The following is a 27,785-nucleotide window of genomic DNA, read 5'->3' on the forward strand; positions in this document are numbered from 1 at the left end:
GAGGAATTAAAAGACAGGCAGTTAGGCTTGGGAAAGAAGTCAAAATAAGTTTAGCTACATCCTCCCTCTCCTTCAGATTCCCTCTCAAGAATTTCATTCCTTCCAGCTTCATAAAGCTAAAAAATATTTCCTGTCAAAGCATGCACTTAGATGGGTAGAGGAAGGATAGGGAGGATCGTGTCCTTTTCACAGATGGTGATTTCAAGTCTCCACCTGATCAGAGCCTAGAGGCCTGAGCATAAAAATGCAAGTCACAACCTGGGAAGGCAAACAGAGCAAACTCACAGCATCCAGAGATGGAATTATAAAATCTCCAAAAACTTTCCTCACTGCCTGAATAAACATGTTACTCTATTTGCACTTTCTTCTTCTTTTTTTTTTTCTATTTACTGAAATTTAAAAAGTGCCACAGAAAGTCCTGATTACATAAGGAACCCATCTATAAAACTTATTATTTTTTTCTTTACTTACAAACTAAATTATATTGTAATCAGCTTCTAGTTTCTATGTGTCTTATTCAACAACAACAAAGGGTAGACAGTAAGGAAGTTTTTGAAGCAGTGGGTAATGAAAGTCATAAACAACATATTTTCCAGATTAAATTCTGGCTTTGTCCCAGAACACCGTAGAAATGCATTCAAAATGCACAGGGAACTGCACAGCACTTGAACTTCAGCTCCCATGAGCTGTTCTATGGACGTCTTCTCGGTCTTCTCTACAGACCACATTTAAAACTGCTATAGGATTAATGTCACTCCCTTTTCCAGACCCACACATCTCCAAAGCAAGAAAAAAATGTTACTTCAGAAGGATAATAAATACCACTTACAAAACAAGACTGGAAAGGGTGGAGACGGGAATGGGGTTGGGGGTTGGGGAGACAAACTCTTCAGTTAACAATCTTTTAGAAAAAAAAAACTCAAATCAAGTTGCTCCACTAGACTACAAAAGCAGTTTGGAATGCTGGGCGGATGCAAAAGGGATAAAGCAAACGTGGAGGGGGAGGGAGAAGGGCCGATAAAGTTTCTGGCTACAATACAAGAGACGTATCATTACCATATGATCTAATGTGGGTGTCAGCTGGATGTGCTCACTCAGTGAAACCTTAGTTCTTAACTGTGCTATGGAGTAGAAGCAGGAGGTTTGCAACCCAGTGACAGTCACAGGGCAGAGCACCAGCCCCTCCTCCTTTCCACACCTGCAAACTCTTTTGCTTGGGCTGCATAGTTAGCATTAATTACATCGCAGCTTTGAGGGCTCCTGTGGCAAATACCCGGATTAAAAGGTATGGCTTTCAATAATTGTCCTGGACTCTGCTACAACCTAATAAAGCTTCTGTCAAGTGGAGGGCAGAGGAAAATATCTGGTGAGAAAAAGGAAGGAGAAAGAAGTTGTGCTAAACTTTTCGTAATCTTTATACAACATTAGAAATGAATTGCTTGAAAACAGAAGTTAAGTACTCGTTTTTTTTAAAAAAAAAAATCCTGGTTGAATGCATTGGTTTTGTGCTCTCTCTTCTGTTCTTGCAAATATGCTTATTAAAACCTTGTAACCTAACACCATGACTGTCTATACTGATATTTTTGCATTTGTACTGATGAAATGCTTTGCTCTTTATAAATTGTCAGCAGAAAAGCACTTGTAACTAGCATGTTGCTTGTGCCTAAATTAGGTATTTAAGGATTTCTTCTCGTGCTGGATTCTTGCATACTTCACAAACCTTTAAAACCTCAGCAAGTCAAGTCTCTGGCTATAGAAATATAATGCCCACTACTGAAACATCAGAAATGAATAGGAATTCTTACCAGAAAGGTGAAAAGGAACATTGGAAATATTTATTATGTTAAAGATCTGAAGTAATACAGCTGCCTATGTCTTTGGCTATAAATGTTCCTGTCAATATTTTCAATGCAAATTAACCTTTCTTATGAGGTGCATTCGCTCTGAGGTGAGGGTGGGAGTTGATTCTCATTTTAACTAAAGGCAGAGTAAGCAGAGGACCACTGGTTAAGTGTGCCCCAGTGATCTCTGTGCCTGTGGCTTTTTCTTCCTGTAGCTGTTTATTTTAGCAGACCTCCTCAAAAGAAACATGGGTTTTATTGTAGCTCTTGTTTATGGACAAATACATTTTCATTGCTTATATTTTAATTATTTCTATTGTTACTGATATTTTGAATCACCTTATCATGAGGGATTTACAGATTTCCTTCACACATACCTGTTAAGTTTTAACTCTGAAACACCTAACAACGGCATAAGCATGTTTATACAAAAGTTGACCTGGATAAAATAGCTAATTAAAATAAACGAAGGTGGTTTAGAGGCCAGACAGATTACTTTTGGGGAAGACATTTCTGAACTAAAACAACTCTTTTAAAGGAAGAATGGCTTGACAAATATTTGAGAAGAACAGTTTCCACAAGATATAAAAAGTGTTGCTTCAGTTACTTTCTTTTAGTTTGCTTTCTTTGTAAATTGCTTTTTGCTGTTCTAATTGCTATTTATCACAAAAGGGGAAAAAAACAACACTGAAGAAATCTTGAGGACCATTGTTGACACTTAAGATTCCTCTTAAGTTAATTGCCCTAAAAATGCTGGATCTTTGAGTTTTATAAAAAATATTTTATAGGGGATTTCATGGGAGAATTTGAACAAAATTTATAAGCATGCTTTTTTTTAGGATAACAGAGTTCAAAAACATGCATACACGCACACATACACACACATACACACTCACACACACACACACAGGAGAGAGAGAGAGAGAGAGAGAGAGAGAGAGAGAGAGAGAGAGAGAGAGGAGAGAGAGAGAGAGAGAGAGAGAGTGTTACTGAAGTGGTATGCAGTCTGGCCATATCAAGCATTAATCTAAGGAAGATTTAGCAGAGAATTTGTCCTATTTTAACAAGGTAAACAAATATAAATAAAGGTGGTATTCCTCGGAGCCTGGACTCAACATTTCCTTTTTAGGGTTGATAGGGAAGCCACCAGGCAGGTCTGCTCTGGAGAGTGGATTACAAAGAGACATCTGCAGAAACGCTTCTTATTCTTTATTAAACCTGAGATTACTGTATTTCACTTCTTTCTTCTTCTGAAATTACAAGGCATTAAATATGCAATGCCAGCAAACTTGTGGTAAACCATAAACATTGTATTTTAATGTGAAACAGATAGAAGTCTTCTCCTTTACTACAATCCAAATAAACATCCCTGAACAATTATCTCCTTTTAAGAGAAACCCAGGAACTGAGTAGGATTGGGTTGCTAGAGGACACTTGTCCTTAAACTTGGGGAACTTGTGTGACTCACAATCTTTATGATCTTTTTAATTGAAAATCACAAGTCTGCATGGAGTGTTCTGTTTTAGACATACTCCAGTATTAAATGTAGATTAAAATGTAGAATAAAAATGTAGATTAAATGTAGAGATGCAGCTCTTCTTGAGATTATGAGTCTGAAAGTAATGCCTTCAATGCTTGAGGACTACTTATAAGAGCTGGAGTGATCTTAAGTCATGTCAGTTCAAAAATAGGTTGCTTGATCTCTCTTTTGACTGTTCCTGTTGAGCTATTTAACTCATATCCAAATAACTAGAAATTTGCTGTGAATATACAATTTGGGCTTTAAGACATCAGACTTGTTTGGTTTCTTGGAGCCAACAGGATGCACTGTGTTATTAATAAACTGATGGTAGCTGAGTCACTTGTGTTCAAAATATTGTGCAAGGCATGGGTACAGAGAACAAGGAAGAATAAGGCACGCCCTGAGGGAGAACATCCACTAATATTGGGGCAGAGTAAACACGAAAAACACATTATAACATGTGATAAGTTCATTAAAAGAGGTCAGAATATCGTGCTTCAAATCACAGAAGAGGCAACGAGGAGCACCCTCGGAGAGGAGATACAGGGGAAACCCAGAATCTCACATAATCTTTAAACTCCTTCAGAAGGTAGGTAATCAAAATGACAAAGATGTCTAAGTGTGAGGTTGAAGAGAAGCCTTTGGGAGAGAGAAAATGCAGAGAATTATATCTTTAAGTACCAATTGGTACCAAATAATGACTGGCTTTGCATCCAACTCAGGAAACATGTTTTTCATTGATAGGTCATAAGATACCAACAACTGGTTTCAGTAGACCTGAATAAGGTGAACCTTAAATTTTAGACAATGACTTGGGCAGAAACATGGAAGATGATTTGGAATAATAGCAAGGTTCAGAGCAGAAACAAGTTGGAGTCTTTTGCAATAATTTATGGGGTGGTGGGTGAAACCAAAGAAAATACAGGAGGATCTGGATATGAACAGGGTTTGAGGAGGTGTCTCTGGTAGAAACGTTGGAGATTTCTTAGTACATAGGCACAGTTTTATTTGACTGTCATATGGCAACACTGAGCCAGCATGGTAAATACAACCATGATTTCTTATTCAAGGACACCTGGCCAGTGATCTGGCATATCATCCTAATCCAGACCCTAAGATGAAACATACTACTTAGTACTGTTTGAATTGCTACTGGCAAGGAAATGGTTTGCTTATATCTGTAATCACCTTCAAAAGACATTTTGTGAATGCCTGATTTCTTCATAACAATTGTTATTTTCTATAGTTTTTCTCTGTGCTCACTCTGCTATGAGATATAATGTAACGAATCGCACAAATTAAGTGGCATACCTGCTCAGAGACCCTTCTCTGTTTCTCTGGTTCCCAGGTGGTGAAAATACATGAGACAGTCATGAAGGCAACTCTCATCTTCTTCCTTCTGGCACAAGTCTCTTGGGCTGGACCATTTGAACAGAGAGGCTTATTTGACTTTATGCTAGAAGATGAGGCTTCTGGCATAATCCCTTATGACCCTGACAATCCCCTGATATCTATGTGTCCCTACCGATGCCAATGTCATCTTCGAGTGGTGCAGTGTTCTGATCTGGGTAAGTGAGTCTGGCCAAACTTATGCCTCTTCTTCATGGAACTGAGTTCTTTTTGACTGCTTGGCCCTTTGAGGTCTCATGGGGAAACAGTCAGGAGAAAAAGAATTGACTTTGAGGGTAGGACAGTTTAGGCTTTCCACACTACACTGCCACACCTCTAACCCTTTTCAATCATCTCTAAAAAGCTTTGCAGTGAATCACTTAAAGAAAAATCTTAATGATTTGAACAGACCTCCTTTTTGCAAAGTAAAATGTCTACCAATGCATCATCTATATTGTGTTTCCAGAGGGATGTTTATTCTCTCCCATTTTCATTTTCGTTTCTTTTTCTAAATTATTGATTTGTTTTCCTAAGGTGTTAGATGCTATGAAAACATGGAAAGTCCCTTTCCTCTTTACAGGGTCCAGGCAACAGAGATTAAATATTACTAACGTACAAAATGCATTGTTATCAGAAGCAAAATGAGTTGGATTGTGCTTGCACAATCCTCAAGACACTTGTTTTCAAAATACATAAGTATTCCCTTCATTCTCAGGTCTGGGCTCCCACATAGCTTTGGCACCTGATTATGGTCTTCAGAACTTTTCAAAGGAAATGTTTATAACTAAAACACAATGCAAATATCCGATATAATCTCAGATTCTGAAACTTCAGCCTGATACACTAAAGACAGCTGGCTTATCCTTTTGAAAGTAAAAATTGGCCTGGAATTCCAAGACCCACATGATTAGAAAATAAATCTTCAGGAAGTTTGGAGGCCCAGAAGTTGAGCCAAAGGTTAATGCACTTGGTTCCCATGGCCGCTGCATTCCCTTCTTTCTCTTTACTTGTATATTTTCTTATAACAAAGGAAAACATGAACACAGGACTAGCTTTTGGCTGTGTGTCTTGCTTATAGAAGAAATACCACAACATAAGAAGCTGCTTCTCTGAGAAGCCCCATAATTACTCAAGGTAATTTGCTAGTCATATTTTGCAGAGAAATGGTCGGTAATATTAACCAGGGAAATACGCCATACAGAGGAGCACAGACAAACGTAGACATAAACTGTTCAACATCAACAACCAAGAAACACTTATCTCAGACTTCAATGCTGACACTTTAAAACTTCAGTGAGGGTGTACATGGATGCTTTCAGGAGGCTGCAGGTAGTTTCTACGATCCCTCATTGATCTGGTAAGTATATTCTGCCTTGTAATGGATCAGTGGCATTCTAGGCATGGGAACATACATTATGATCAGTTTCCTTAGAACTGTCATTGGCAGAGGTTTTAATGAGACAAAAGAGATGCAGTGTTCAAACTTCTGTCAATGACTATATAGTAATTAATATAAGTAGAGATTTTCTATTTCAATTCTTGACAGTATGCTTTCCTCTAAGGCAGTGTTTCTCAACCTTCCAAATGCTATGACCCTTTAATATAGTTCCTCATCTTGTGGTGGCCCCCCAATGATAAAATTATTTCTTGTTGCCCATTTGTAACTGTGATTTTGCTGCTCTCATGAATTGTAATGTAAATACTTTTGGAGATAGAAGTTTGTTAAAGGGTTTGGGACCCACAGGTTGAGAGCCACTGCTCTAGGGGTTATTTGTGCCAGTGTTAAACAACAATGATCCTTAAGCAGACTTTTCAATGAGAATAAATGAAAACGGAGAAGCTATACCTCTATCATTTGTCTATGAGGAAATGTGAAAGCTTCTGGAAGATGCATGGGATGTTTGACTCCAGTTATCTTCAGTGTAGCATCATTACCTGCTTATCTAGAGCATAGAGGACTGAGAAAGTAAACATGAATAGCCGCCCAAATACTTCTGCATATTTTTAAAATTTAGTTTGTGATTTTTTTTTTGTTGTTTGTTTTTTTTTTTGTTTTTTTTGTTTTTTGTTTTTTGAGACAGGGTTTCTCTGTATAGCCCTGGCTGTCCTGGAACTCACTCTGTAGACCAGGCTGGCCTCGAACTCAGAAATCCACCTGCCTCTGCCTCCCAAGTGCTGGGATTAAAGGCGTGCGCCACCACCGCCCGGCTTAGTTTGTGATTTAAACCAGAATTCAGTGCGAGATCCATAGTTTATCTTCTATCTTTATTGGACAAAAAACTTTTTTGTTTGAAAAATTAAGCAGCAAATGTAATCTTTATCAAATTAAAAAGTCCAGTTGTCACCAAAAAAGGACAATTTATTTTATATTTGCTTTTAACAGATATGTTATTTTGTATACGTTGAATGCATTATATGTACCATGAAATATTTTGATACACATATACACTGAGTTATACTTAAATTTGTTAAACATAACCATCATCTCAAACATTTAGCACTTACCCATGAAAATAATCTTTCCAAAGCCTTTTCTCTGGAATTCTAAATCACTTGGTACACTATACTTATCTAGAGTTGCCTGATTGTGTAATCTTCCACAAAACATCACTCTCTATCTGAACTTAGTAACCTTGGGTTATCAGAATTTCCTCATTAACCCTTTTTTTCTTTTTTCAGTTTTTCAAGACTGGGTTTCTCTGTGTAGCCCTGGTTGTCCTGAAACTCACTCTGTAGACCAGGCCGGCCTTGAACTCAGAAATCTGCCTGTCTCTGCCTCCCAAGTGCTGTGCCACCACTGCCAAGCCCCTCATTAACCCTTTCCACCTACCCCTGGTTAGTGCTATTCTATGCTCAACTTCTGTAAGTTCAGCTTGTGTATATTCCACAGAGGAGTGAGATTATACAGTACCTGTCCTTCTGTTTCTTGATTGATTCACTTAACATAGCTCTCTCATGTTACAAAAGACAGAATTTAACATTTTAATGAACAATAGTCACTTGTATATGCATACCACAATTTCTGTAGTTATTGATCAAATAACACATACTAGAACATAGTATTGTATCATATTACAAAACTTTCATCTAGAAAATGAAACAATAGAGGTGAGATACAGACTACACAATAGGAGAACATATTTTTAACTATACAATTATGAATTTTTCATTTTTCCAGAAGAAATAAGGAACTCCAAAAATCTACTAAGAAAAAATTAACAGAAAAAATAACTGTCTATCTATCTACTGAGAGAGAAAGAGAGAGATACAGACACATAGACAGAGAAAGAAAGAGAGAGAGAGAGAGAGAGAGAGAGAGAGAGAGAGAAAGAGAGAGAGACTAAACTGTGCCTAGAAAGGCAATCTCAGACAACTCCAGCTTAGCAACACAGAATGCTATTCATAAAAATAAGTCTTGGGGGATTCAGTCCAGACTAGACTTCCATGACCTTTGATCCTGTTAACATTTGGTTACAAATGCATAAGAGACCATAATTGAGAACAAACTTTCTAATCTTTTGCCAGATTCCTTGTTTTAGGTCATAAAATAAATGAAAATGTTTAAAAACTTCCTTTATTTGACAGACATTCATCAATGGTAAAAGTTGCATTTTCAAAATGAACAATAGACCTAAAAATTCATTTCTCATAACTGAACCACTAATGCATGAAATAAAATATACCAAAGTTCATTCATCATTGGAGAAATGCTTATCTAAACTATATCACTGTATATCAGTAAAAATGACTTTATCAGGAATGCTAAAGTAGCCAACTCTTAGAAGGGTGTCAGAAAAGGGAGTTCTTGAACTCTGTGGGTAGGAACTAAAATAAGAATAGCCCTCATAGAAAATTGTATGAAGGGTCCTCAGAATATTAAGAGTAGCGCATTACCATCCAGGTGTTCTACTCCTGGGTACATGTCAGAGAGTTACCTTCATACCCATGGGCTCACTACTCACAGTAAGAACCGCTAACAAAAAGTATGCGTGTGAATGTAGCTCACTCCTTCCCAAATGTTGAAAGTTGTCTAATCTTGATCTTGATCAGATGTTCTGTTCTCTGTGCTTGTTATCTTGGAGAAGATAATTTCTCTTGCTTATAGGTTTTGGCTTAGTTATTGTTGGGGCCAGGGATCACCAACAGGAGCACAATTTGATAATAACTTTTAACTCACTGCTAAAATATATATGAGCCCTGAAAAGTCAAACATGCATTCTGTCTTATGTTTAATTTTTTAAATAAAGCACATAAAGACTGATGTTTGAAAGGCATCTCAATGCCTTTAAAATAATTTAAAAGAACTTTATCTATATAGATAAATATCCTTTAACTCAAACCTACTTTGCCCTCTCCATTACAGAACTTGATAGTTTAAAAAGCTTCTTTTGTCATTTAATGAATGGATATGTATTTTATGTTGCTAGACAAGAACTTAAAATATGCATAAACATTCTTACAAGACTAACTTTTATATTCAGGATATTATTTCATAAGTAAGCCTCTAAACCCCAAGACAATTAATAACATGTGATCTATCTTTCTTGAAAATGATTGTGTCATATGTACATGGCTCATGAAGCTGTACAAAGGCAGGTGTGGAGGCAAAATCCGATATTCTCAGCTACGCAGGAAACTGAAGAAAGAGGGTTGCAAGTTCAAGGCCCATTTGGGCTACAGAGGGAAAGAGACAGAGAGACAAAGAGACAGAGAGGGATACAGAGACAGAGAGTCAGAGAGACAGAGAGACAGAGAGACAGAGAGACAGAGAGACTGACAGAATCAGAAAGACACATAGAGAGAAACTGAGAAAGACTGAGGAAGAGACAGAGAACAACAGAAAAATGGAGAATAGAGAGACAGAGACACAGAGAGAGGTAGAGAGAGAGGAAAAAGACAGAGACAGAGGTCAAAGATCATCCTAGGCAAGTAAGGGGATATCAAAATAAAGACATTTTTCTGCCATAATCACCTTTTATAGATATTGAGGATTAGCTTTAGTTTGAACTGACAGTGTTTAGCCATCAAAATGATTCTTAGCTCTAAGGTATTTCCATCTCAGTGTTTTTGAATGAGAACAGAGAGTCCCAAGTGTTTGTACTTGACACTCAATCATCTCTAATTCATAGATGGATTAAGTTTAATTCAAGTCACTCTGAAGCTAAAAATGGTCTTAACATATCTGATATTGTATTGATTGACAAAAAACTGGAGTTTCTGTCCTAATCAAATAGAATTAAGTTGATTAGGGGCAGATTTGGGTATAATCATTTGTTGCCATGCATCTGCTAACTGAATGAAGGCTTATTATCCACACATAGACTTTTGTAGATAAACCCTTGCTAAGTCATGAACTTCATGGAACAAAGATGCACACAACAGTAGATATTACTCACAAGAAGAACCAACTCAAGGATAAGATAGTTACATTAAAAAAGGCTGTGTTTGACATATCCACAAAATATATTTTAGTTTCCAGGATAATCTTTATTAATAAATATAACATAGAGAAGAGAAAAACAGAGAAATGTAGACTTTAATCATCGGTAAAATAAATAAGCTTAATTTTTCTATATTGATACAAATCACAATAGGAATTGAGGCCAGCTCTACCTGTGATAGACAATTTGTAATACAATTTACTGAGTTCTGACAAAGGGCATCATCTGAAAGGTACCATTTAAATATGCTTTCAGGGGCATTTATGCTTTGGGCCATAATGAAAAAGACAAAAATTTATTATTAAAATTAAAATAATAGGAATGAAATTATGTAAATATCCCAACATGTACATGGTACTTCACCACCATCTGCAACTCCAGGTCCAAGAGAGATCCAATATTCACTGGATGGAGCTCCATCATCACTAGGCACACATATGGTACAAAAACATACATGCAGGCAAAAATCCACACACACAAAAATAAAATTATTCTTAAAGTTTTTCAATAAGATGACTTTTTTAATTGAGTGAACTTCAAGTAGTTCATCGAACTACTTTAGTAACTATATGTGCCCTCTCTCAAATAGCTTTTAGGTAAATTCTAGAAATTTCATATAACACATAATATATAATGAAGTAAATAATAAAAATTAAATAAAAAATATTCATAATGAGTAAACTCTAAAAATAACAATATCTTGATGTGTATATTACCAATGATTCTGTTAATATTGAAATGCTTATTCCATTCTTAATATTTATTATAATCCATGTCATACATACTTTGCACAGTTCCAGGTAGGGGATAGTATCACCAGTGACTGAATTTAGGGTCTTGCATGTTCACACTCTTGCAGTGATCTGTGAACTGGAGCCATTCTCCAGTTTTAAGAATCTCTCCAGTCTTCTTTAAATTGTACTTCCACACATTTCTTTTTGTGTTCCTTCCAAGTCATTTCTTGAAAAATTTGAGGTTCCAACTTTATGATATTATCTTGACTCATTTCAAATGAAAGTGTGTATCTATTAATCAAATTCAAGATTATTTTATGTGTAGGTTTTGGTCAATATTTCTCCATGAATGTATATCTGTTTTCCATTTAGCAGCTTATTGTTTATCCTTCTCCAAGGTATGTACATACCATGAAAAGAAGTTATTAACACAGACCCCAGGGCCATGTAAAACAGAGAGCACAAACAATCTTTTTCAGCTATATATGTGACTAAAGATGCCTTAAAAATATGTCACAAAGAAGAGGGAACAATTCACAGATGAAGACAAAGGATGAGATTCATTTGATAACTGAAAACTGAAAATGAAGACAGTCTTGTCATAACACATCAAAGGAAAAAGAAAACCTTAATAAAAATTAGGATACAGAGAGATTTTATAATCCAACATAACAGAAAAAAAGTTTCAAGAGCATGCTCATGAACTATTCAGTGTAGGATTACAAAGAAGCTTGACTTTTTAAATTTAATTTTTTTTCTTTATTCACTTTACATCCCACTCACTTGCTCCTTCCTGTCACCCCCTTCTACAGTACTTCCCTTATTCCCCCTCCTCCTCTCCTCTGAGCAGGTGGGGATGGATCCCTCTTGGTATCCCCTAATCCTGGCATTTCAAATCTAGGTACTTCTTCTCCCATTGAGGTCAGACAAGGCATCCCAGCTACAAGAACATATCCTACATATATGCAACAGCTCTTGGGATAGCCCCTGTTCCAGTTGTTCAGGACGCAGATGAAGACCAAGCTGCATATCTGCTACATAAGTGTTTGGAAGCAGAGGTTTGGTCCATTTATGTTCTTTAGATGGTGGTTCAGAATCTAAGAGCCACAACAATCCAGGTTAGTTGATTCTTTTGGTCTTCTGTGGAGTCCCTATCCCCTTGGGGTCTGCAATCCTTCCTCCTATTCTTCCATAAGAGTCCCCAAGCTCCATCCACTGTTAGACTATAGGTGTCTGCATCTGTCTGAGTCAGTTGCTCAGGTGGAGGTGGAGCCTCTCAGAGGACAACTTGCTTTTGTCTGTAAGCATAACAGAGAGGATTGGTGCTTGCCCATGGGTGGGTCTCAAGTTGGGCTGTTTATTGGCTGGTTATTCCCTCAGTCTCTGCTCCCTCCTCCATGCCTACATTTCTTGTAGACAGAGATAAATTTGGGATTGAAAGTTTGGCAGCTTGATGTATTAAAACTGATGTGCCAGAAAGAAATCTGTGCATGAAACACTAATAAAAACTTCATAATGGAAAGCAAAACAAAGCAACAACATACACCACTTCTCTGTTTATCCTGCATTTGCAGGTGAACAAACTAAGACTGTGCAAAGATGAGAATGCATGCCATAAGTCTGTGGTCTCTAAGAAGTGTGAGCTTAAGGCACCACTTTTCCATGTCGGGTACATGAGAATTTGCAGAGGAATAACTTTGAGTGAGCTCAAAAGGGAAATAGAATCAGAGCAATGGGTGAATGTTGTTTCTCACAAAACATCCATGGTATGAATGAAAATGAATCTCGAGGAATGAGCATGAATGCCCAAGATGAGCTGGTGGTCACACGTAAGAATAGCATACCTAATATTTCTGAAATGAGGACTCATACCATCTTGGTCATTGGTCCAGTTTATCTAGGATCTATTATGGAAGTTTTACTTCTCTGGTCTTGTTTAGTCGGGGGGCGGGAGGGAGAACAAGGGTTGACTTAGCTTACAAGTTACCTCCCTTCCCACCCCCTTTATTTCTGGGACACTTTTTCTTTTAGACAAGGACTCAATATGTAGCACTGGCTAAAAACAAATCTATCACAAATACAGTTGAAATAAAGCTTAACAAAATAATACAATCTTCTAGCACCTATCAAGTCAATTTTAAAAGGAGTTATATTTAAAAGTAAACAAATAAATAAATAAAAGCAGAGAATGTGTTTGTTTGAAAGAGATATAGAGAGAAAGAGATCTTACATCAAAGGTATTCAGATAAACTTATCTACATTTCTTATTTTAATGTAGTCTGCTAAACAATTTCATTATGGAGTACACAGGAAACAAAAGACTAGCTGAAATTAAAGGCTCTTTCCCTTTGTGATGTTGTAAGAACTCATATTATAGTTAATTTACCCATTATACTTTACCTAGATCTTTGAATATGCTAATTTACAGTGGGACACTTCATCTAGTTATAAAATATATAGAATTTGGAGAGGATCTGGAATGAGAACAAATTTTTGTGGGCGTATACAAATAAACTTGAGACATGAAATATGTTGGAAGTCTAGAAAGTTATCTTTTAGCCATATTCATTATTCTTAATGAATATTTTGTTTATGCCATTAAACCCTTCCTAAAAGTCACCAGGTAAACAAAGTTACCACCCTGCCTTACATTTCTGCTTCAATCAAAAGCTTTTACAGCAAGATTTTATAAGTTATCATAGTACTGTTGGGAAGGGAATAGCATAACATAACTTTAATTGAAATATCTCTATAGCTATGTAATTCAAAGTAATCGTGATGAAATTCATTCAGCATATGAAGTTCGCCAAATGAGTATGAATCCATTAATAATTCAGAGCAAATACACAAGCATTATAATTTTATCATTAAAATGGACCTCCAAGAGCTAATTTGTAAAAAATCCCAAGTCTGAGAGGGTATTTTTCTTTTATGATTCATCTCCAGATATAAAGCATGTGACTTAGCTTAAGCGTTTTCTGTCAGTAAGGTCAAGAGTGACAACATGAATGGAAGGGTCAGCCTTCCAGAGACAGAGTCCTTTTCTGACACATGTGAGATTTAAGATCATCTTGGCATTGTTCAAATGTTAAGACAGCCTCTAGAGTTTTATCTCATAATTATATAAAAGTAAGCATGAAAGGAAATTAAATCTCTGACAGAAAGTAGAAAATAAGTACTAATGAGACACAGGACTACATTCCAAAAGAAAGGAAATCATGTCTTTTCGTGGTTGGATCACACTAATTATCACAGATTTGGCAAAAGGCTACATCCTCTAATTGCTTGCAATTAGCAAATTGACATTTTTGAAAATGGCTGTGATTACGATTGTGGAGTACTCCCACTAGCCCTCCCACAAGGTAGCTGTTCTATAGTCTACTTCCTGGTGCTGAACACATCAATCTTTCATTTCTATGGGAACCATGTCTGTGATGAGTTCAGTGTTTATAGAACATATCATGTCAGTTGAGTATCAGTTGCATTTTATACTGAACTTTACTAAGACACTGGTCATTGCTATGAACAATATTTCCTACTACTAAAATTGGAATGGTAATCTCTGGATAAGAGCAACAACAATAGCAACAAAAAAGACATCTTAGAAATAAGTGATTTTGAAATGTATGTAATTATCATGGAAGAAATGAAGAGATTTGAAATTTGATTGCCATGTAGTTTCTATGAGTACAAGCTCATTAAAGGCTCAGAACTGGAAAGCTATCTTTCTAACATAGTTGTTATTATACTTTGTTGTGATTGTAGTTTTAATGAAAAACTGCTGTGAATTGTATTTTCATGAGTGAGCCTCCCAAGTGGGTAAAGTCTGTTTGCTTCAACTGCGTATGCAGCCTACAGTCAGTGAAACAAAGCATTTTCCAGTGAGATAGAACTCTTGAGTATTTCAAGATTTATAATGATGGAAAACTCATTTCTATCCAAAATTAAATTTTTGTTATGATATCTGAAAATATAGGGATTGACACACTATGTGAGAATAGAATGTCCAAGTTGTTTTTTTTTAAAGTGTATGTGTGTGTATGTGTGTATGTGTATAAGAGGGTATATGTATGTGCACCTATTTTTATAAATGTGTGTTGTGTGGATATAAGTGACCATGAAGCCAAAGAGGAACTTGGAGTCACTGCAGCTTGATTTACAGGCAGTTGTAGGCTCTTGTTGTAGGTGATAGAAATCAAACACAGATTCCCCTGCAGAAACCACACACACTTGTAAACACTGAACTATGTCTTGAACTCGAATATCCATCTTTTATTTTATCTCTTACATCCCCCAAAATAAAAATGAAAATATGTAAAAAAATAAATAAATAAATAAATAATAAAAAAAAGTAAGGCAGATGGTGGTTGCGCACGCCTTTAATCCCAGCACTTGGAAGGCAGAGGCAGGTGGATTTCTGAGTTTGAGGCCAGCCTGGTCTACAGAGTGAGTTCCAGGACAGCCAGGGCTATACAGAGAAACCCTGTCTCAAAAAAACCAATAAATAAATAAATAAATACATAAATAATATAATATAATTGGTTAAATGAGTAGTGAAACATATTTTTGACCATCAAGGACCACTTGGTTGTGATGTGTCTATATGGATATACTGAAAATCTACATTCCAAAGATAAGGTATCATAAAGTTAATTTCACAGAACTTATGCCACCAAATTTATCCTACTCAACCATAGACCTCTTGGTTATAAAGTGGCCATGAAAACTCATATTGTCATGGCACTCTAGTTCAAATGAAAGATATTACTCTACCAAAAGATTCAATTTTCAATGTATAAACAAGAACCTGGTTACAAGTTCCAATGACTTTAAGTTTTCATGGAAATCCATGTCAATGTTAGATTTATAAAGTTGAGGCAAACTTGGTTGGAGCCCTCGTATTTATAAGGTGTTTATACGGGTAGAACAGGTTTACAATTCTGGCAAATATTTACAAAATATTTGTTAAGGCTCAGCATGTAGCAAAAGATTAGAACCTCATCCTAAAAGGTGCACAAATTTCCTCTGTGAGGACCAACGATTGTATAGGAGACATTACCAGTTATAGCTAAGGAAAAAGAAATCCTTGACTTGGCTGGGAAAGATGAAATAGTTTCAAATACAATTGATGTAACTCTTGGAAGAAGACACATTACAGACAAACTGAAACCTTAATTCCCTTGTAAAAACACACTTTTTATATGTTGGAGATGGTTATAATCCAAGTACTTAGTAGACTTAGGCAGAAGGATTGCACATGGAAGGGTAGCCTACAAAATTAAATGTAGTCTCTAAATTAAAAAACAACAGTCTTTTACAATACTATCATTGGGAATTTCATCTCAGAGACTATGCTTTCTTGTTTCTCTTTTACTAGGTTTGGACAAAGTGCCCTGGGATTTTCCACCTGACACAACCTTGCTAGACCTACAAAACAACAAAATAACAGAGATCAAAGAAGGGGCCTTCAAGAACCTGAGGGACTTGCATGTAAGAATCATCTTATCTTATTATTTGTTCTAAGATCAGACTCTAATGGTATTTTCCAAAGAAACCTACAGTGAGATCAAAACAGGCTGCAGTAATGAAATAGCACATAGCTTTGTGCTTATCTGATTCTCTTCCTGGCAATGACTGGTAAGCAGAGCAACATATTAAGTAGCCACTAACAAAGAAACAACACCAATATTTCTACAGGTAACCCATGGGTCTTCACTATTTTACATAAAACAACTTTATACCTTAATCTTTGTCAGAGTTTCCATGAGTAAATACATGTACTGTCTCAAATAGAGGGCATTTTGATTATAGAATAAAACACATAATTACTTAGTTCTAGTGTTATTTTATGCTTTTGTTTCTTTTGTTGTGATTTATTCTCTAAGAGAGGTGTGAATGGCCTTGGAAATTTTCTTGATATCAGCAGAAGAAGAAATAACCACCCACATGTTGTCTAGTAAATATAATTCTACACACATATATCTATATATTTATTACTTTGTACTTCAGATTATTCATGTATGTGTATGTGTGTTTTGTCTATTATACTTTATGTTCAATATGACATTCAAGAATGCATTGAAAAAGAGAAGGTACTTTCAAATGAGTTTCATAAGAACGTCCCATAAAGGCCCTGTTCATAAAGCAGCTGGAAAATGAGGCACTGTGAGGCATTCAAATCTGAAGGCAGTAGAGGTGGAAGAGCTCTGGGACAGAACACTAGAAGGTCTTACTCCATTGTCTATATTGCTTCACCTACTTAGAGGGTGGTAAAGGCACTAGGTTGAGGTGGAGTTCAGCTTCCTCAGACAGAGTAGTAAATACCCCAAACAAAAAAGAATGAACATCATTGTCTTGGGAAATGTGTCATAACTGAGTCAAATTGTGTCAAGCTTTTTGAGGTAAACCTTTGATGTCTGACTACAGAGAGCACTGAAATCTCTACAAAATGTGTCATTTTTACTTTTTTTTCAGTGTGATTCCTGTGGGAGAAGTATGATCCCTTTCAACATACCAGTGAACATTTAATATAGGCAAGCCAGGCATCAACGTCTAAAGTACATTACACTATGAAAATCTCAAACTCCGTACTCCATTGTGGGGCCATTCTTGAAGCATTGAGTAGGATCCTTGACAAAGTCTATTGAGATGGCCTTCAAAGAATACTCAGAGATGGATGGTCATGGGGAGAAAGTATCTGAGTGTTATGCATGTTGACAGAATCAATACAGATATCAAATGCCTACATTGAATGAAAAGTGACATATCTTATTTGAGAGTCACAATGAGAAAGAATGACTACAGTCACTTCTCTCAACAATGAGACAACACAATTCTCCTAGACAGGAGAAACTTCAGGGAATATTCCATTCCATATTAAAATCTAATTTAAAGAGAATTTACAGAAAATAGAAATTCTAGTTATATGGCCCCAACTGTGGTGATAATGGTTTGTAGACATTTTATTTTAATGATGAATATCATAGTAATATGATTCTGAGGCCTAGGGCATTTACTCACATTTATTTATTATGCTCATTGTTGAAATAATTGAGGAAATATATTAAAATTTGAAATATATAAGAAAACACATCTATAAAATGTACTAGCCTGCTGCTACATAGTAGAATAAGAAATGTAGATATAAAAGTAATAATGGAATACAAAATGGAATTGGATGGTCTGAAAACATTATAAAGTTAATATAGTCAGAATGAGATTTCATAGTGAATTTCTTGACAGCTGAGATGTTGGTAGTGATACATATCCAGGACACAGCACACTAGATTTGTACAAGAAATCAACTGTTTTTCTCAATCTATAGATTATATATTGATGAAGCTAACTAATGTATAAATTGAAAGACTTAAAAATAACATTACAACCATTCAAAAAACTCTGTACCAGTCAGATAAGGTAGTAGCATATATGAAAAAGGGGAGGTCAGTTTATCAATATGTCCTCACATAAACAACATGTAAGTTGTGAGCATTGAGAGAAAAGTGTATACTTAACAGGGATGTTTTTGTTTTTTGTTTTTTGAAAAGCATGACTAAGCACTGGAAAGAATTAGCAGGGTATTGAAAGGCAAAAAGGAAAGAGGGTCTCACTGTGTGAGAGAAAAGGAAAGGCAGGATAGAAAAAATGACAATAAAATGTCACAAAGAGTGAGTGAAAGTTTCAGGTTTGCCTGAATGAGGAAATGACCTGAGCTTGAGCCAGGAGCTGTTTGGAGTGCTCTTCAGCGCTTCTATTAGGATGCCTGAGAGTTCCACACTCCGCCCAGCTCATGGCTTTTCTCTTAAGGCTTCCTGGCAGAGTTGATGGCAAAATCAGCAATATTTGTCTCTGACTGTGTAAGTTGCTACAAAGACAATTTTAAAGTGAAAATAGAGAACGAGTATGATTTAATGAACTGATACACCTTAAAATATGAAGTTACTTTGCCTACATTTTATTCCAAATCTGCCCTTTGAGGGAAGGAAAGTTACAAGCTTTAGACATACAAGTGTAATCCGAGTCTGAGTTTCATAGAAAGACATCCAGTTTCTTCAAGGCTCTCCTTAAATCTGCCACAGATGACAGGCATTTTCTCCGTAAGAAAGTGTCCTTCTGGAAGGTTTGTGAAGCCTTCATCTTGGCGAGTCTCTTTTTCTACTTCAAAGTATCCATCGGAAGAAGAGGAGAGTTCATTAGAACCTATGATCACACAGGGGATGCCAAACAGCTATTTATCTCTCAGTCTTTCATTCTCTATCCCTTCTTCCCTTGTTATTATGCAAAAAGACATTATAATTTTGGTTAGGAAAACTGTGCTGGGATGACAAGGGAGGAAAGAAACAAAAGTGTAGTTAGGATTGAAATAGAAAAGGTTTATGCAGGGAGAAGTCCTTTATGACCCAATTTTTATCTTCACATACAATTCTGTGGGTTATTTCCTGAGTAGTTTTACAGAATATATATATACATATAGATGAATATGTATTGATAACTTTTATATAATAATAGAGCCACATTTGATATGCTTGTTTCAAACTATGGTGCTTTAAACATAGCTAGGAATGGGTTTTAATGTAAAAGTCAACAAAAATTGTCAGCCACTGAAAACTACTAAACATCTGTGTGGCACTCACAGTATTCCAGGTGTAGGTTTCCATCCCAGGAGGCCTTAACTTAATTCTCCTGGCTATTGTTATTTTCCTATCCCTCTTTAAGGATAAAGAAAACAAGGCAGAGAGAGATGGGTTGCTATTTCATAGTCACACAGCACATAAGAGCCAGAACGTGAGTATAGAATCTAACCTTCTATACTCAGGAGCATAGATATGAGATGGAGTCCAATTAAACTCTTGTAACAATACTTGGGATAGTAGAAGCCCTACATAAAGGTCTTTTGAGAAAATTGTTTACAATATTAAAAGTCATATTTCAACACCAAACAGGGTAAACCAGGTCATTTAAACTGACTTTCATACATTGAACACTGTCAAGATCTCACTATCCTCTATGGCTGGCATTTAAGGCTGCAGAAACTAGATGCCCAAATTTAAGGGTTTCATCTAAAATTAAGGTTCTGCAATCTCTAGTATCAGCAAATATGGCAGTTTGCATTTTGAAACTCTTCTGGCTCAATATATCACTGATATTTTTCTTCAAAAAACTTTCAATTAAAAATATAAGATAGTTTGTGATTATATATTTTACTCTCCCACAGTTCTTCCCAGATTCTACCCAATTCTTTACCCACCCAAATTCACGATCCCTCTCTCTTCCTCCATCTCTCTCTCTCCCTCTGAAAACAAAGACTATCCAATATTAAAATACATAAATAGAAAGAAAGCAATATGACAAACAGTATCAAATAAAACAAACGATAGAAAAACCAAATAAAACAAAAGATGGAGAATCTGTGTGGTGGTGGCCAGGTACTCATGGGTATGGAGCCTGCCTGGAATATCATTCTTATACCTAGTGACTCTCCATTGGACAAAACTGATTTTCCCTCTCTCAGAAGGTATCAATAGCAAATAGCTTCGTAGTCAGGGTGGGAGTTTTTCTTTGCCCCATTTTCCCAGTGCTGTTTATTTGTCTGGTTTAAATGTGTGCACCCCTTGTGGGTACCATCACAGTCTCTTTGAGTTCCTTTGTGTACCAGTCCTGCTGTGTTTAGAAGATGCTGTTCCCTGGAGTCACTTACCACCTCTGACTCTTGCAATTTTTCTTCCTTTTTTTAAACATAGATCCCTGAGTATTGGCGAGGGATATGGTTGCTAAAGACATCCCAATTAGGGCTGAATGCTTCAAAATCTCTCACTCTGTACGTGTTATTCAGTTGTTGGTAACCTTGTTAATCACCATCTAGTGGAAAAGGAAGTTTCTCAGGATAAGCTTAAACAATGTTCTGGTCTTTGGGTATGGCAATATACCATTAAGTCTCATTTTATTTATATCACATATTAGCAGATAAATAGTAGTACATTTTCACCTAAGTTCATGACTAAGTTCCTTAGTCTTATGTTCTTGGAGATGTTAACGGTGTCAGGTGTGGATTTCAACCTTATGGAAGGGGCATTAAACACAATTGAAATGTGACTGGCTAATCTCATATCATATATATAACTATTGCACCAATAGCTCTTTGGGGCAGGTCCTTGTTGTAAGTTACAATGTTTGTAATTGGGGACACTGATGATTACATTTATCCTCCAATAGCATGCTAGTCATTATAGGAAAAGCATCTAGTTGGCCACCACTACTTTTCACTCCATGTTTGATGACATAGTAAGTGGGGTCTCCTGACACAGAGAGTTTTACTTGGTAACATAATATATTTAGTTGGGACATCCTCTCCAATATTATATGGTGGGTCCATTTAAATCCTTTTCTTATTCATATGCATTTTAGGAAATTTCTACTGTGGTAGGTTTCTATATAGCTATTTAAAAAGTCTTTTTTATTATTGATTTACTGGCATATTTATTTACATCCCAAGTGCTGCCCTCCTTCCAGTTACGCCTTGCAAAGTCTCTTCTCCAATCAACACTACCCTTAGTCTATAAGAGGGTAGCATTCCACGGGGTAACTCTTCACTCCCCAGGCATCATGTCCTTTGTAGGATTATGTGCATCCTTTCCCACTGAGGCCAGGCAAGGCAGCTTTCTGCTACATATATGCCTGTGGCCTTGGACCAACTCCTGTATGCTCTTTGGTTGTTGGCTCAGTCTCTGGGAGCTTCCATGGGTCCTGGTTACTTGACACTGTTGGTCTTCCTGTGAGGTCACCATCTCCTTCAGGGCCTTCAGTCCTTCCCCTAACTCTTCTATAGGGGTCCCTGCCCTCCATCCAGTGTTTGGCTGTGGGTATCTGCATCTGACTCAGTCAGCTTCTGGGTAGAGCCTCTCAGAGTGTAGCCATGCTAGGCTTCTCTGTCTGCAAGCACAACATAGCACCACTAATAGTGTCAGGGATTAGTGACTGCTTGTGCGATGGGTCTCAAGTTGGGCTTGTCATTGGCCAGCCATTCCCTTAGTCTTTGCTCATTCTTTGTCCCTGCATTCCTTTTAGACATGACCAATTTTGAGTCAAAAGTTTTGTAGGTGGGTTAGTGTCCCTATGCCTCCCTTGGGGGTCCTGTATAACTACTGGAGGTGGTCTTGTCAGGTTCCATATTACCACTGTTGGACACCTGCACTAAGGTCACTGCATCAGGTACTGGGAATGTACAAGAGGTTCCCTCCACCCCCTACCTCCAGCAGCTGTATACTTCTATTTATTCTCCTGCCCCCTGGGCCTCTCTCCTGACCCTGCCTACTTTTCCTTTCCCTCTCCCTCTCACCCAGGTCCTTACCTCTCTCTGTCTTCTATGATTATTTTGTTCCCCCTTCTAAGTGGGATTGAAGGATCCTTACTTGTGCCTTCCTTCTTGTTTAAATTCTTAGGGTTTCTGGTTTGTATTGTGGTATTCTGTACTTTATGGCTAATACACACTTATCAGTGAATACCTACCATGCATATCCTTTTGGGTCTGGGTTACTTCACAGAGAATGATATTTTCTAGTCCTATTCATCTGCCTGCAAATTTCATGCTGTCCTCATTTTTCATAGCTAAACTGTATTCCATTTTGTAAATGTACCACATTTTCTTTATCTATTCTTCCGTTGAAGGGCATCTGTGTTGTTCCAGCTTCTGGCTACTATAAATAAGGCTGCTATAAACATAGTAGAACACATGTCCTTGTGGTGTGGTAGAGCATATTTTGGGTATGTGCCCAGGAGTGGTATAGCTGAGTCTTGAGGTAGAACTATTCCTTGTTTATTTGAGGACCTGCCAAATGGATTTCCAAAGGGACACTACACCTTTACATTCGCATCAGCAATAGAGAAGTGCTTCTCTTGTTCCACATCCTTGACAGCATGTGCTATCACTTGATTTTTTTATCTTAGCCATTCTGACAAGTATATGATGGAATCTCAGACTCATTTTTATTTGCATTTCCTTGATAAGTAAAGACTTTGAGTGGTTCTCAGCCATTCAAGATTCCTTTGTTGAAAATTCTTTTTTTTTTTTTTTTTTTTTTTTTTTTTTTTTTTTTTTTTAGATCTGTACACCATTTTTATTGGGATATTTGGACTCTAACTTATAACATCTGTAAATAACAGAAAAACATATATGTCTTTTGGTGATTGTGTTAACTCAGCCACAGTGATTGTTTCTAGCTCCATATAATTTTTTTACTTGCAAGTAATTTAAATCTTCTGATCAGCCTAATAATTACCCATTGTGCAAATGAACCATATTTCCTTTATCTGTTCCTTTGTTGATTAGCAGATGAACTTGGTAGCTTGGCTTTTTTCAGTTTCTGGCTGGCTATTAAAGAGCAGCAATAAACACAGTTGACCAAGTATTTGTGTAGTAAGATGGAGAATTCTTTGGGTATATTCCTAAAAGTGGGCATAGCTGGTTCTTGTGGTAGGTCTGTTGACAGCTTTTTTGAGGATTGATAATAACAATTTCCATAGTGGATTTAGTATTTCACACCTCTAACAAGTAATAAGTTTTCCCCTTTCCCCACATCCATAATGAGCTCTCATTTGTTTCATTAATCTTGAACCTTCTGACCTGGGTAAAATGAAATCTCAAGATTTAATTTGCATTTTTCTGAGGACTGAGAATGCTGAACATTTTTTTTAGGTTCTTCTCAAGCATTGTATTTCAGTTTTCAAGAATTCTTTTTTAGTTCTATTTCCCATTTTTCATGTGTTTGTTTATTTGAGAAAAGGTTTCTCTCTATGGCTCTGTCTGTACTGGAACACACTATGTATACCAGACTGGTCTCACATTTAGAGATCTGCTTGTATTTGCCTCATAAATGCTGGGATTGAAAGTATGCACCACTATGGCCAGCTCCATACCTCATTTTAAATTGGGTTACTTGCTTTCTTTATGTTCAGTTTTTTTTAATTCCTTGTACATTCTAATTAATGATGCTCTGTCTGTTGTATAATTGACAAGGACTTTTTCCCCTTTGTAAGCTTTTATTTTCCTAACATGATAGTGTCCTTTGTTGTACAGAGGGCTTTTAGTTTCCTCAGGGACCATTATTGTCAGTCTTAATACCTGAATAGGACAGATTAGGGTCTTGTTCAGAAAGTATTTTCTTGTGTCAATGTTTTCAAGTCTATTTTCTAATTATTCTTCTATCATATTCAGGGTATCTGGTCTTATGTTGAGGCCTTTGACACATTTTGAGTTGAGTTTTATACAGGATCATAAAAATAGATCTATTATCATGAGGGGAGAAGATTGTTTTGAATCTGTAGATTGCTTTGGGTACAAGGGCTATTTCACAGCATCATTAATCTTACTAATCCACGAGCACGGAAGATCTTCTGATATCTTCTCCAATTTCTTTCAAATGTCCTATAGTTTTATTAAATATATACATATTTTATTATAGTTTATTCATATATATATGAATGAGGCTATTGTGAAAGGTATTGATTCTTTTTTAGTATGTTTGTCATTTCCCCATAGGGAGGCTATTTTTTTTAAATTAATGTTATGCCCTGATATTTTGCTGAAAGTGTTTATCAGATATAGAAGTTTCTTGGTGAGGTTTTTATTGATAAAGCCTTATTTTCTGCTTATAAAGGTCCTTCCCTTTCTATTTGAGACCCCCTGACCTTCTTCATTTTTTCTATTATTATTCTATCTAAGACTTCAAGTTCTATGTTTCACAAGTATAGAGAGAGTGGATATCTTTGTTTTGTTCCTGATTTTAGTGGAAATGCTTTGGATTTTTTCCATGTATGAAGATGTTGGCTAAGAGCTTATTCTTAATTGATTTTACTGTATTGAATATAGTTCAATTCTAATGGTTTTAATTTTTTTACATTCTAAATTTGTCTAGCAAAAGCAGTTTCATGAACACTTAATAAAAATATATACTTAGCTATCTTTATATTATCTTTCCTAAAATTTATCATCAGACCTTTTTCTCAGCCAGTTTCAATAATTAATATCTGAGACTCTCAGGAGACAGCTAAATCAGGATCCTGTCAGCCAGCACTTGCTGGCATCCACAATAGTGTTTGGATTTGGTGATTGAATATGGGAAGGATTCCCAGGTGGAGCAGTCTATGGATTGTCCTTCAGTCTCAATCTCTGCTCCATAGTTTATCTCTGCAACTCCTCCCATGGGTATTTTGTTCCCCCTTCTAAGAAGGATCGAAGTATTCAAATTTTTGCTCTTCTTTTTTCTTGAGTTCATTGTGGTTTGTGGCTTGGATTTTTGGTATTCTGAGCTTCTGGGCTAATATCCACTTATCAGTGAGTGCATATCATGTGTGTTCTTTTGTGATTGGGTTACCTCACTCAGGATGATATTCTCCAGATCCATCCATTTCCCTTAGAATTTCATTAATCCATTGTTTCTAATAGCTGAGTAGTACTCCATTATGTAAATGTACCACCTTTTCTGTATCCATTCCTCTGTTGAAGGATATCTGGGTTGTGTCCAGTTTCTGGCTATTATAAATAAGGTTGCAATGAACATAGTGGAGCATGTGTTCTTATTACATGTTGGAACATATTCTGGGTATATGCCCAGGAGTTGTATTGCTGAGTCCTCTGGTATGTACTGTCCAGTTTCCTGAGGAACCACCAAACTGATTTCCAGAGTGGTTGTCCCAGCTTGCAATCCCACCAGTGCCTTACTAATGCAGAAGTAGAGGCTCACAGCCATCCATTGGACTGAGCACAGGGTCCCCAGTGAAGGAGCTAGAGAAAAAAACCAAGGGAGCTTTGCAGCCCCTTAGGACAAACAACAATATGAACTAACTTGTACCCTCAAAGCCCCCAGGGACTAAAGCACCAATCAAAGAGCACACGTGGTGGGCTCATGGCTCCAGCTGCATATGTAGCAGAGGATGGCCTAGTCGGTCATCAATGGGAGGAGAGGTCCTTGGTCCTGTGAAGGTTCTGTGCTCCAGTGTAAGGGAATGCCAGGGCCAGGAAGTGGGAGAGGGTGGGTCAGTGAACAGGGGGAAGGCAGAGGGAACAGTGTTCCCCCTACCTGGAGGGGAAACAGGAAAGGAGGTATCATTTGAAATGTAAATAAAAAATATCTAATAAAAAAAATCCTGAAACCAAAGGAAAAATCTCTTCAATGTAAAATACCGAAAAGTAAATTAATATCTGAAAGCACAAGACTCAAGTCATTTTAAAGATAAAATTAATGTTTCAATAAGCCTGTCAAGGATAGTCTTGGATGGAATTTTTTTCTTTAAATAATCTGAATCATTGGACACATAAGTAAATGCTCTTATGTAGTCTAACATGTCCCCAAACACACATGTACACACTAAAATGCATGCCATTCATGATTATTGATACACGGCTAGTTTAAAACAGAAAAGTAAAACTGAAGTGTTCAAAGTTTTCTCTTCAGGAGTCTAAAAGTAAGCTGGTTTTGCTCCATTATTATCTAAGAAATCCTCTCAAATTTTTAGAACATTAGTACCAAATTCATAGAACTTTTACATTTTCATCATCACAGAAATAATTTCAGACCTTAGCACCATTTTGAAATGGTTCCACAGAACTTCAGTGGTATGAAAGAGCCCAAAACCTTCTTTGTCACATGGCAGATGTCCCAAATTGTTGAACAGTACTCCAAACTTACTCACCACAGTTTCCAAATTGGTGAAGCCTGTCTCACAAGTGGTATCATTTTCTATTATGGGCTCTTTTCTTTATTATACTGTCCTTCAGGTTTCATCCTGTCGCTCAACACCCCTCTAGGATTGAATGACCCTTTCCCAGGGGTCACATGTCAGATATTCTGCATATCAGATATTTATATTACTCTTCATAATAGTAACAAAATTAGAGTTATGAAGTAGCAATGAAAATACTTTTATGGTTAGGGTCACTACAACAGGTACTAAAGGGTCACAGCATGAGGTAGGTTGAGAACCACTGCTCTAGAAAGTCCAGCCAAATGTCCTCATAGATCTGACGGGGCCTTTCTATGCAGAGCACAGCAGGAAAAAATAATACTAGGACAAAGGAGACCAAACCATCATGTATCCCTGAAGCCACTTATTGTGGGAAGACAGTAGAGTCTCCCTCTCTGTAAAGTCACTGTCTCCAGTTATGTTCAAGTTCTCAGACTTGGGCCCCCTTTTGCCAAGCTCTGAAGCTGAGTCTTAGGGAGAAAGGGATGATGGGGAGATGAGATCTCTGACATTGATGGTGTCTAAGAATCTGGTGTCTTTCAATGATTTCTTTAGCATCACTTATAGTTTTTAAAAAATATGAAATAATGTATTTTGAATTTTTTATTGGATATTTTATTTGTTTACATTTCAAATGTTAACCCCTTTCCTGGTTTTTCCCTCTGGAAACCTCCTATACTCTCCCCCTCCCTCTGCTTCTAAGAGAGTGCTCTCACTAGAACCCACCCACTTCCACCTCCCTGCCCTGACACTCCTCTACACTGGGCCATCTGGGCCATCAAGCCTTCACAGGACCCAGGGCCTTTCCTAGCATTTATGCCCTACAAAACCAAACTCTGCTTCATATACGACTAGAGTCATCAGTCTTTCCACGTGTACTCTTTGGTTGTTGGTTTAGTCCCTGGGAGCTCTGGGTGGTCTGGTTGGTTGATATTGTTGTGTACACACATATCTACACTAGAGAAGCACAGTTCTATATTTTTTCGGATGTCTTCTGATTTTTTTCTAATTTTCTATTTTCGCAAAAAAGAATAAATTGGCTACATATATGTCATGTGGCTACATATATGTCATGTCATGTGGAAGCCTTTGGATTTCAGGTATTATTTTCTGCAATTTC

The 27,785-nt window shown here is 36.8% G+C and overlaps 1 protein-coding gene across 2 annotated transcripts in view; it reads left to right on the forward strand.

The window, feature by feature from the left end:
* The first annotated feature begins 1,091 nt into the window (after positions 1 to 1,091).
* The window catches only part of Dcn (decorin), a 41,597-nt gene continuing 14,903 nt past the window's right edge, over positions 1,092 to 27,785 (forward strand). The window contains exons 1-3 of one of the 2 annotated variants that reach the window (XM_031349289.1): positions 1,092 to 1,285; positions 4,712 to 4,931; positions 16,305 to 16,417. In XM_031349289.1, coding sequence (XP_031205149.1) covers positions 4,736 to 4,931; positions 16,305 to 16,417 — 309 coding nt within the window. In that variant the 5' untranslated portion in view covers positions 1,092 to 1,285; positions 4,712 to 4,735. Of the gene's footprint in view, positions 1,286 to 3,823; positions 3,953 to 4,711; positions 4,932 to 16,304; positions 16,418 to 27,785 lie in introns of those variants that run through there. The other variant, XM_031349290.1, reaches the window with a different exon arrangement.

This window comes from Mastomys coucha, unplaced genomic scaffold, assembly GCF_008632895.1.
Source record: "Mastomys coucha isolate ucsf_1 unplaced genomic scaffold, UCSF_Mcou_1 pScaffold4, whole genome shotgun sequence".
NCBI classification, from domain to species: Eukaryota; Metazoa; Chordata; class Mammalia; order Rodentia; family Muridae; genus Mastomys; species Mastomys coucha.